The 12,504-nt window shown below is 41.3% G+C and overlaps 1 protein-coding gene across 2 annotated transcripts in view; it reads right to left on the bottom strand.

The window, feature by feature from the left end:
• The window catches only part of LOC134864191 (zeta-sarcoglycan), a 302,201-nt gene that overhangs the window by 127,308 nt on the left and 162,389 nt on the right, over positions 1-12,504 (bottom strand). For both annotated transcript variants that reach the window (XM_063882994.1, XM_063882993.1), the window contains exon 2: positions 6,890-7,099. In XM_063882994.1, the coding sequence (XP_063739064.1) occupies positions 6,890-7,099 (210 nt within the window). The remainder of the gene's footprint in view (positions 1-6,889; positions 7,100-12,504) is intronic.

The raw sequence follows: 12,504 nt of genomic DNA, 5'->3' as shown, positions 1-12,504 counted from the left end.
TTAATTCTGATCTCAGAAGTAACACAATAATAAAGATTTATTGTATGCACCCACTGATTGGCAGGATTTAAAAATTAAAAAGCTCTTTGCTCAATGCCAGTAAATGTTTACAATATATTTGAGAATACTACTAGCTGCTATATGGTATTTTCTACCATTCATCAATTTAATATGGTATTTACAATCAATGGTATTTGATGTGGGTAAGATTTAAAAGTGCACAAAGTTCCTTCACACACTTTAACATGGGAATCATTTTCCCTCACTAAGCCAGTGCTGCTATTTCACCGAAGGGTTGTGGTGACATTTTGACACCCATATTGTGTTAGTGGAGGCAGACTTAATTGCAGAGGAAATAAAAAAACTGAGTGTTGCTAAATCACATCTGCTTTACGGCTTCAGTGTGCAAGAGGAGTATTCAACAAATGTTAGGCACATATTGTAGGAGGTCATTATGCCAAAAAGCAGAGCAGCACACTACAAACTGTGTTAGGAAGAGACAAAACACTGTGGATCAAGCCGGTACGGAGAGGACTAACACACATTACACAAATTGCACACTTCATCTCACTCTCTCACACACAAACACACACACACACACATTATAGTCTACTCCAGATCAGGAATTAGGCAGGCTGATTGGTGAGTGACAACTGAAATTGAATTTCTCTGCAGTGAAAGCCCAAAGGACTTAGGGAAGGACACACACACGTGGGTATAGACACACACACACGTATGGGAAGGCACACACACTCGAACAACAGCATGAACAATTGCTGAATAATTGCTGGCACATACACATACTTTTCTCAGTTACCCTCTTGCTATTTGTCTCACGCGCACGCGCATGCGCGCACACACACACACACACACACACACACACACACACACACACACACACACACACACACACACACACACACACACACACACACACACACACACACACACACACACACACACACACACACACACACACACACACACACACACACGTAAACCCTATCCCCACAAGTCCCTCCTCTGTAGTTTACTGACAAAGCTGTCTCTTCAAAAGCAAATCTCTTTTCTCCACACACCATCACAATGAGAATCGCATCTGGCAACTCCAAAGAAAACAAAAAGTTTGAGGAAGGCCTTAATTATTCTGCAGCCACTCAGACGTGATTTGGATGGAGATAAATGGAAATGACAATCTTGGCGCCATAGAAGTAGCAGCTCCCTATAGCTGGATATGAAATGACAAATGATGAAGAAATGTGCGTTTGTGATTGCATGAGGGAGAGATTCCATTTCTGATTTTCTCTGCGTTTGAGTTAAGACTGATTACGATGATAAATCCAAGTCATTGTCCAGACACACCACTGCAATGACACAAAAAGCAGCTGGATGTTTCTGATGGACTTCTGCTACACAGGGAGCCGCTGGATCAGAGATGTGGAGGAGCAACCGCCACAAGCAAACCAAGAAAAAAGTGCATTACGCAAATGTCCTGCAAAACTCAGAGGGACCGCTCATAATTGTAGGTGTGTTGATTGCAACAGAAACAATTGTGCAAAAAAAAATAAAATCTGAATCTGAATATGTTAAGCACAAATGATGGGATCCAGATAGTGAGGTGGAAAGGCAAAAGGGGCGGCCTGCCATTTTTTGCTGATTGTGAATGCTCAATCATAGGTTTCAGCAATGTTGGTTCATGTTGTTCAATACATAAATACAGGACCGGTGCTTACAATCAGTAATTTACAATGTTGTGTCACATTATAAAGACTCTACATAAAGTATGCTTTGCCCCCTATCCTCTTAAAAGTTGCTAAATCGTAAAGAACATGGAGAACACAAGTTGACGTGTATTGCAATACTGTTATCATTGACAGGTTTCTCTTTGGTTTATGTTTAATACAAAAACGGTAACTAACAAATAAAAAGATAATTCAGGGTCTCTTCGAGCAATAACTGCAATTCAGAAATGTATGTATTAAGTAGTAAGCATAGTCACTAGGTCAAAAACGTCTGCAGTGACAAAAGGTCTGGAAAAACTATTTTTGAACCTGTAAAGGTAACTCTTATAGAATGAAGTTAACTATGTTTATTGTCTGCCGGAAATCTTTATTCCACCATCACCAATATAACTCTGAGGGAACAGCAGCCTTCTCATTCTTATTATTTTCAATTTTTTAGGTGTTTTACAGCTTAATGCAGTCAGACACAGCTGTAAACACCCTTTGAAATGCTAATACAGTTGCTATGTAACATTCTTGAAAGAGCTACCAAGTGTGTGTGTGTGTGTGTATGTGTGTGTGTGTGGGGGGAGTAAAGGGCTACAGTGGGTTCAAAATAAGAGCAAAAATGTATTATTTCTGGGTGGTAATAGTGTTATATAATGATAACTATGACAAATCAGAGCTTACATAATCCCTTGCATCATTAGTCATGTGACATATGGAGCCCCTAATAGTGTTTTCCACTGTTATATTAACTTTGGGAATTTTTGACACTGAGCTATAAAGGGGTATTGTTTCTCTCATAAATACTGTATTGGCTCTCTCTCATGTTGCAGACAAAGAAAGAAGACAGGTTTTATGTAGAGGTTTCTTTTAGGAAAACATACATAAGCAGAAATTCACCATGCTTATAGGGCTCACCAAACTCTAGACTGTCTCTGCACCATTCACTGAGTGCCCCGTGGAGGGGAAGTCAGTGAATGGGACTCAGAAGACCTCAGAGGCCAGGAAAGTGTTCACACACTATATTTAAACCACATGGAGATGGATACTTACTCAACCCTATCAGCCCTCCACGTTCTTTCCTATATCTATCACTCTCTTCTTCAACCCATCATCCCCACCCCATGTCGTTCCCTCCTCCAGGCCTCCATAGCAATCGAGTCCATCTTAATCTATCTTTGCCTGTCTTACTTCTTTGCTTTGTTTTGTAATGCTTTGTTTTCCCCTTCTCTGTCAACCATACTGATCCCTCCTCCTCCGGCTACTCTTTCAGACGTCATCATATAGAACTGCTGGGGATTAGAGGAATAGCTGGCCAGCTGAAAGGGTGATGTTGCAGGATAACACAGAGGATGTTATTCTGTACAATACTTATTTCAGGAGGATTCTTAAGTCCGACAACTGACAGGAAAAAACAAGAGAGGTCAGGTGCATTTTATAAAACGTTTACTTTTCCAATGCGTCTTCTATAATGCTATCCAATATAATTTACATTGGTGTTATTGTTTTTGTGCTTACAGCACCATTTCATTGTGACTCCCATGAGCAAAGATGTTTGAAAAAGTTCACACAATCCTAGTACTAGGAGCAGTGGGCACCTATTGTACAGCGCCCAGGGAGCGGTGGTGGGTGGTTTCAGTGCCTTGCTCAAGGGCGCCTCAGCACTGACCAGGAGGAGAACTGGCCCCTCTCTAGTCTGACCGGGGAAAGATCAAATCCTTACCGACTGTGCCATTGACTCCCTCAAACCCATCTACAGCACCCTGATTTCCAGTCCTGCAATCATTAATGAATAAAGCCTTATATTAAAATATGCTTGCTCTGCCCTAAATAAATCTGTGCGTCTGTTGGTTTCTCACTCAGTCTGTATTTTTCAGACACAGCATATAGCTTTTGAAATATCTTCCTCTCTTTCATGCACAGTGCTGGATGCCTCCCCTCAGGCATAGTTAGCTGTCTTTCCCCCTCCTTTCCCCGATCCACTGTTATAATGCCAAGTCGCTTATTGAAACATAAGGCTTGATGTGGGGAGGCTTTACCAGAGGTTTTAAGGGGTCATATTCTGCCTCATTTGCATATATATGATCACAGTGTAGCCCCTTTAGCCCCAAGGCAAAATGGGATATTGGATGTATGGATGCTGTAACCTCTGGATGACATGCTAAGAAAGTCTAGGCTGAAAAGAGACAAATGAACACATATGTTTGGCCTTAGAGTATCTGTTGCTATGATTTCGTGCTACTGTTCAGTATATGTTTTTTCTCCACTGGCTGTTTCCCAAATAAGTCAAGTCAATTGTGCTTATTGGCCATTTTAAAAGCACAAAAGCATGGTGTATCAAAGTGCTTTCCAAAAAGGTGCTTACAATGCCAGAGAGAGGGGGCACAGCCTGGACATCAAAAGCAATATCAAAACATAATAAAAATAAAGATGTAGATAAAACCACCAAATGAGATCAATAGAGCACGAAAACAAGAATTCAGGCAACATTGAAAAGCTAATAAATAAAAAGAGGCTTTGGGATGAGTTTTAAGTATATGGACTGATTCAGCTGATTTCAGTTCTTCCACGATGCAGTCAGTGCAAATGCCCTTTTAGCTCCAGCCTCACCCAAGACAACCAAACATCCCAACACTATGGTTGAGGACAAAATAGGTTTAGACAACAGATCTCAGTTGTGGTTAAACACTCAACTGTCAATAGCACTAAGGGAAATAATCCCCTAAAGCTCAACATTTTGAGGATCTATCATGTTACATGACTCCTGCGTTTGCTCTAAACAGACATGGTGAATTGTTCACAAAATGTTATCAAGCTGTTATAACTTAAGGCCTGTGTGTCATAGTTAAGGATAATGAATAAAAAAAAAACTGGCTATAAATATACAGTGGGGCAAAAAAGTATTTAGTCAGCCACCAATTGTGCAAGTTCTCCCATTTAAAAAGATGAGAGAGGCCTGTAAGTTTCAACATAGGTACACTTCAACTATGAGAGACAGAATGGGGGAAACAATCCAGGAAATCACATTGTAGGATTTTTAATGAATTAATTGGTAAATTCCTCGGTAAAATAAGTATTTGGTCACCTACAAACAAGCAAGATTTCTGGCTCTCACAGACCTGTAACTTCTTCTTTAAGAGGCTCCTCTGTCCTCCACTCGTTACCTGTATTAATGGCACCTTTTTGAACTTGTTATCAGTATAAAAGACACCTGTCCACAACCTCAAACAGTCATACTCCAAACTCCACTATGGCCAAGACCAAAGAGCTGTCAAAGGAGACCAGAGACAAAATTGTAGACCTGCACCAGGCTGGGAAAACTGAATCTGCAATAGGTAAGCAGCTTGGTGTGAAGAAATCAACTGTGGGAGCAATTATTAGAAAATGGAAGACATACAAGACCAGTGCTAATCTCCCTCGATCTGGGGCTCCACGCAAGATCTCACCCCGTGGGGTCAAAATGATCACAAGAACGGTGAGCAAAAATCCCAGAACCACACGGGGGGACCTAGTGAATGACCTGCAGAGAGCTGGGACCAAAGTAACAGAGGCTACCATCAGTAACACACTACGCCGCAAGGGACTTAAATCCTGCAGTTCCAGACGTGTCCCCCTGCTTAAGCCAGTACATGTCCAGGCCCGTCTGAAGTTTGCTAGAGGGCATTTGGATGATCCAGAAGAGGATTGGGAGAATGTCATATGCTCAGATGAAACCGAAATATAACTTTTTGGTAAAAACTCAACTCGTCGTGTTTGGAGGAGAAAGAATGCAGAGTTGCCTCCAAAGAACACCATACCTACTGTGAAGCATGGGGGTGGAAACATCATGCTTTGGGGCTGTTTTTCTGCAAAGGGACCAGGACGACTGATCCGTGTAAAGGAAAGAATGAATGGGGCCATGTATCGTGAGATTTTGAGTGAAAACCTCCTTCCATCAGCAAGGGCACTGAAGATGAAGCGTGGCTGGGTCTTTCAGCATGACCATGATCCCAAACACACCGCCAGGGCAACGAAGGAGTGGCTTCGTAAGAAGCATTTCAAGGTCCTGGAGTGGCCTAGCCAGTCGCCAGATCTCAACCCCATAGAAAATCTTTGGAGGGAGTTGAAAGTCTGTGTTGCCCAGCGACAGCCCCAAAACATCACTGCTTTAGAGGAGATCTGCATGGAGGAATGGGCCAAAATACCAGCAACAGTGTGTGGAAACCTTGTGAAGACTTACAGAAAACGTTTGACCTCTGTCATTGCCAACAAAGGGTATATAACAAAGTATTGAGATGAACTTTTGTTATTGACCAAATACTTATTTTCCACAATCATTTGAAAATAAATTCATTAAAAATCCTACAATGTGATTTCCTGGATTTTTTTCTCATTCTGTCTCTCATAGTTGAGGTATACCTATGATAAAAATTACAGGCCTCTCTCATCTTTTTAAATGGGAGAACTTGCACAATTGGTGGCTGACTTAATACTTCTGGGTTTTATTTCCTAATTACACACTAAAGATTTCAATGGCATTGCATTCGAGGGAGCGTTAGCTAGCAAGCATTTGCAAAACACTGTTGTCTCTAACTGATGATCTTTCTTGATTGGCGTCACTCTTATGTCCTTGTTAACATTGGGTGTTCTAGGGGGGGCCAAGAGGGGCCAGTGCCCCTGTAACACAGAGTTTGGATGCCCCTGTGGCCACCCTGCAAAAGAATACATGTATGATGATGCAATTCATGTAAAATACTATGTTACTGAACTGTAGCTTGGGCCGCAGTTGACAGGGATTTTTTGTAAATGTTGAAACTAAGTTAGTGAATCAAATGCTGTGACAACACATTAAGAAATAAAACAAAAACAAAGTTTGGTTGCATAAATAATATATGTATTACCTCAAAGTCCTTTTTATGTTCTGTATCTTTGACCAAGTAACTAAAAAATAGATAAATAATTATAAAAAAGTAATTGACACACTCTGTTACTCAATCAAACACCAATAAAGGTATTTGTGATTTTTGTTTTTTGACGCAACAAAAAAGAAAGTGGAAATCTCCCCATCATGGCCCCCCCACTAAAAGATTGCCACTGCATGTAAACTCCATATTACAGTAGTTGTATCCCATTAGCACAACCATATAACACTGTGGCAGTTTAAAGACACACAAGCCGCTTACCGGAGTGAAGTTCATCACTTTGAGGATCCAGATGGTCAGTGCAAGGTTGACGATCATGGTGACGAGGAGCAGGAGGATGAAGAAGTACAAGCATCTCTTCCTCCAGCCATAGATTCCCACGGCTGGGTAAACCTGGGTGCCGCACACCGACGCCCCACGCTGGTGGAGCGGGTTGGGCTGCGCCGCGAGGATATACTGCTCCTGGGTCATCTGAAACAACACAAGGAGGAAGAATACATGTAAGAATCAATGCTATTATTATAAATTATTTGAGACAGAGCTCTTAGACTTTCATTAAGCTTCAAAACTGTGCTCCAATTTTAGGGACGCGGGGGGGGGGCAGTATTGAACAGGTGAGAAGAAGTAGTAGAACAAAGAGAAGGACGGAGAAAGAGACTGAAAGTTTGGAAGCGAGAGAGCAGGGGCGGAGGTAAAAGAAAGACAGAAGAACGATAAAAATGAGATAGAGGTGGAGCGGTGAAGTGGAGAGATAACACAAAATCGAGTAGTAAGAGATATAAAAGTGAGGAAGGGGAGAGAGAGACAGAGGGGGGGAGAGAGAGGGTGAGATAAGACGTAGAGGAGGATAGAGTCCATTAGTTGTAGTGCAGCAGGAGGAGTCATTGGTGGCGAAAGATATGGACACTGGCTGCAAGGACTGCTATCTGTCCATCTCTGACTCTCTTACGCTCTCTCACTCCCCTTACCTTACTCTCTCTACCTCAAACTCTCTCTCACTCTCCTCCCTTTCGCTCCCTAATTCACTTCCTATCTGGCCTCTGCTGCTCTCTCCCTCTTTATCAGTCTCTCTCACACACACACATTACGTCTTTATTTGCTGAGGCTGCATGACCTTAACACCTCACTGACTGTTGATTTTCTCCCCCCTGCAATGCTTTTTCTCCATATAGTCTCGCATGATGATACCAACAAGCCTTGATGGGAAACAAAATTGCTGACTTTTGCTTTGCCTGCAGGTAAAATAAATAAACTGCAGACTTGGCCTGTTCAGCTTTTGTTGGGTTTTCAGCAAAGGAGTCTCAGAAGCAAATATCAATCTGTAATGTGTCGCTCCACATGGGTCTGGTTTCTCTCACAAAAGCAAAACCCAAGGACGTATTGAGCTATTGATTTTGTGACAATGGAGAAAAAAACCTTCCATACTTCAAAATGTTAGTGCTGAATACAGTGGGAATATAAAACCCAAGCTCAGAAACTGTAGATTCTCCCAAGCTAATACATTCTTAAAATATACATTTTATGATATTAACAGCAAATCAGCAAACTAAGATTAACCAAGCCCTGCTTTGCAAGTGAAAATCCCAATAATCAACTAAAATAACTCAAATGATGGTGTTGCTCCAGCAATAACAGACTGACCAGTCCGTCTAAATGATGATATGTTAAAGAATAGAGCTACAGTAAGTGGCATGTTTTCGTTTATACTTCAGGAATGTTTTCCACTTGATTTAACCAAAATACTGGGTGACTGAACTTAGATAAGATAGAGCGAAAACAAATCCTATCAAAGATCTAACGAAGGTGTATTAAACCAAAAGATATCTGGAAAGACACAGAAATGTGTACTGTATTAACTATGATGTGAGTGAGTAGCAAAACATTTGTTAAAAACGGATAACACTGCTTCTAATATCTGATTTAAAGCAGGTGATGAAGGGAAATGATGAATATCACAATCTGTTTTGGGGGGCAAATGAAATATGGAGCAGACTTTAATGTGCATACCAAATATGCATTTAATATTTGGACCCAATGAAATCCAATTAATTCAAACCTAGGCAGAAGCTGGATATGAGATGCATAGTAATGCCAACAGGAAAGAGTTTAACGTTTTTCAAGTGGGCAGATGGATGGATGTTTTTTTGCCTTTTCACAGTGAGGAACTGTTCCTGAAATAGTCTCAGCTGCTTCATCTCGTGCACCTTTTGTGCGCACCTTTTCAGTCTGCACAGTTACAATGCAATATGAATCAATAGTATTGCTGTAGAATGGAGCATTGGATGGGCTGGTGATAATTGTATCTCAGTGTTCAGCGTCCACACTGAATCAATAGCAGAGTGTGTGAGCGAGTACCTGTATGCCATTATTTTTGCCGTGTGTACTTGAATTTTCTGCAGTGCCATGGAATGCTTATCATTTTACTTTCCTGCATGTATCAAGGGTCGGAATCAATAGGTGCACACATTTGTATGTGTGTGTGTACGTGTGTGTTTGGGGGGGGGGGGGGTGTATGCTTTTGCCTGGGGTGTTTCTCGATTGCAAGAATGTGAATCAGCCAAGGAACATGTTTTACCAATGAAATCTGTTTTCCTCACTACCAGAAAGTGTTCATTGCAGCAGGTTTGCACATTCTGTACTGAATTGCATTAAATTGAATACTTTTACTGGCATAATTATACACATTTATAAATATCTACAAGTGGTATTGCATTTACATAATTAAAGGTGACTCTTAGATTTTGTGTGTGACTTTCAATGACTAACTCTTTACTTATGATCTGTCAGTGACTCAGTCATTGTCTTGTAAATGTGTGTCTTGTGTCTCATCTGACTCACAGCTATGGATGAGTATCAATAATCTCGACAAAATGTTATGTACTCCTTCCAGATTTCATGCACTGTATTTGTCAAACTTTCTCGCTCATTCTTCTGTCACAAAAATGTCACACTCCCTGCTTTGTGTTGCCTTTCCTTGCATCTCCCTCCTAACGCCGTAAATTCAGACTCTCCAGATTCCTTCTTCTCCTTTTCTTCCCCACCTCATTTATTTAGTCCTTTTCCATTCTCTCTTCTTAACCAATCCATTTTGTTCTCCCCCTTTTTCCTCCCTCCTTTCCTCTGTCCTGCACTCATCCCTCCCTCCCTCTTTCAATGCATTTCTTAGATTGAACTGACAACAGAGTCATCAATCAGTCTCACGGTTCACCACAGCCTGGAGACCCTGCACAGCATGAGCTAACTTTATTAACATCATAATGTCTTGACAGCCATAAAAAGAACAGCTACTAAAGCCCCGTCTCCATGGTTACCATAACAGCATATCATCAACTGTGATCAAACTATGAACAATGCTCTAAAATAGACTGCACATGTAGTACAGTGGGGCAAAAAAGTATTTAGTCAGCCACCAATTGTGCAAGTTCTCCCATTTAAAAAGATGAGAGAGGCCTGTAATTTTCATCATAGGTACACTTCAACTATGAGAGACAGAATGAGAAAAAAAATCCAGGAAATCACATTGTAGGATTTTTAATGAATTAATTGTTCAATTCCTCGGTAAAATAAGTATTTGGTCACCTACAAACAAGCAAGATTTCTGGCTCTCACAGACCTGTAACTTCTTCTTTAAGAGGCTCCTCTGTCCTCCACTCGTTACCTGTATTAATGGCACCTTTTTGAACTCGTTATCAGTATAAAAGACACCTGTCCACAACCTCAAACAGTCATACTCCAAACTCCACTATGGCCAAGACCAAAGAGCTGTCAAAGGAGACCAGAGACAAAAGTGTAGACCTGCACCAGGCTGGGAAAAGTGAATCTGCAATAGGTAAGCAGCTTGGTGTGAAGAAATCAACTGTGGGAGCAATTATTAGAAAATGGAAGACATACAAGACCACTGCTAATCTCCCTCGATCTGGGGCTCCACGCAAGATCTCACCCCGTGGGGTCAAAATGATCACAAGAACGGTGAGCAAAAATCCCAGAACCACACGGGGGGACCTAGTGAATGACCTGCAGAGAGCTGGGACCAAAGTAACAGAGGCTACCATCAGTAACACACTACGCCGCCAGGGACTTAAATCCTGCAGTTCCAGACGTGTCCCCCTGCTTAAGCCAGTACATGTCCAGGCCCGTCTGAAGTATGCTAGAGGGCATTTGGATGATCCAGAAGAGGATTGGGAGAATGTCATATGGTCAGATGAAACCAAAATAGAACTTTTTGGTAAAAACTCAACTCGTCGTGTTTGGAGGAGAAAGAATGCAGAGTTGCATCCAAAGAACACCATACCTACTGTGAAGCATGGGGGTGGAAACATCATGCTTTGGGGCTGTTTTTCTGCAAAGGGACCAGGACGACTGATCTGTGTAAAGGAAAGAATGAATGGGGCCATGTATCGTGAGATTTTGAGTGAAAACCTCCTTCCATCAGCAAGGGCACTGAAGATGAAGCGTGGCTGGGTCTTTCAGCATGACAATGATCCCAAACACACCGCCAGGGCAACGAAGGAGTGGCTTCGTAAGAAGCATTTCAAGGTCCTGGAGTGGCCTAGCCAGTCTCCAGATCTCAACCCCATAGAAAATCTTTGGAGGGAGTTGAAAGTCCGTGTTGCCCAGCGACAGCCCCAAAACATCACTGCTTTAGAGGAGATCTGCATGGAGGAATGAGCCAAAATACCAGCAACCGTGTGTGAAAACCTTGTGAAGACTTACAGAAAACGTTTGACCTCTGTCATTGCCAACAAAGGGTATATAACAAAGTATTGAGATGAACTTTTGTTATTGACCAAATACTTATTTTCCACAATCATTTGAAAATAATTCATTAAAAATCCTACAATGTGATTTCCTGGATTTCTTTTTCTCATTCTGTCTCTCATAGTTGAGGTATACCTATGATAAAAATTACAGGCCTCTCTCATCTTTTTAAATGGGAGAACTTGCACAATTGGTGGCTGACTAAATACTTTTTTGCCCCACTGTATACACATGGTGTTTTGGTGGTAATCAAAGTATGAACTACTGATCATAAGAGAAGTATCAACCTATAAAAGGAAAAATGATTACCCTTTAAAAACATGCAATATTTTGCAATATTTTAGGGGTGTACCTTATTTCTTGTTTTTACTTCATTAAAGGGTTGGAGGGATCTTCAGGGTGACACTGGACTACATAAAACCATATCTCAGTATGATTAAGCTATTAAAAGCCACCCAAAGTCAGGTACAGGACACATCTGCATAAAAATTAGGTTGAGTAGACATTCACACACACACACACACACACACACACACACACACACACACACACACACACACACACACACACACACACACACACACACACACACACACACACACACACACACACACACACACACACACACACACACACACACACACACACACACACACACACACACACACACACACACACACACGAGCAGGGAAAAGACGAGATAGACAAATGAGGACATGAAATTAGAGACATACATGATTGCAATTTATACACAAGACTTATCATCCACTGCAACCCTTAATAAAAAGAAGTACAGAACAAATAGAGTTATTTTAGAAGAGCTGGATTACAGGACATGCGAAGACAAGAGATTTCACTTGAAATTGTCTTTCATCGCTCAAGCAGCTCACAAAAGTATAATACTTACAAATTGATGACAAATCAATCCAAAATGTGCAATCATGTGATAAGTCACAGGGGTTCTTTGCAGTAGATGAAAGATTGTGGTTGGCCTCAGGCTGGCAGCAGTCTGACTCTGGATGTCAATATAATGATGGCTATGTAATATTTAATCATCAATTGTGTTTCAGAGGCCTGATGAGATTGCAGTTCCTTTGGCATTTCCTTTTTTGACATAA

Source organism: Eleginops maclovinus, chromosome 5, assembly GCF_036324505.1.
Source record: "Eleginops maclovinus isolate JMC-PN-2008 ecotype Puerto Natales chromosome 5, JC_Emac_rtc_rv5, whole genome shotgun sequence".
In the NCBI taxonomy this organism is placed as follows: Eukaryota; Metazoa; Chordata; class Actinopteri; order Perciformes; family Eleginopidae; genus Eleginops; species Eleginops maclovinus.
Note: the sequence above shows the minus strand (reverse complement) of the source record. Positions and strands in the feature narration are given on the sequence as shown.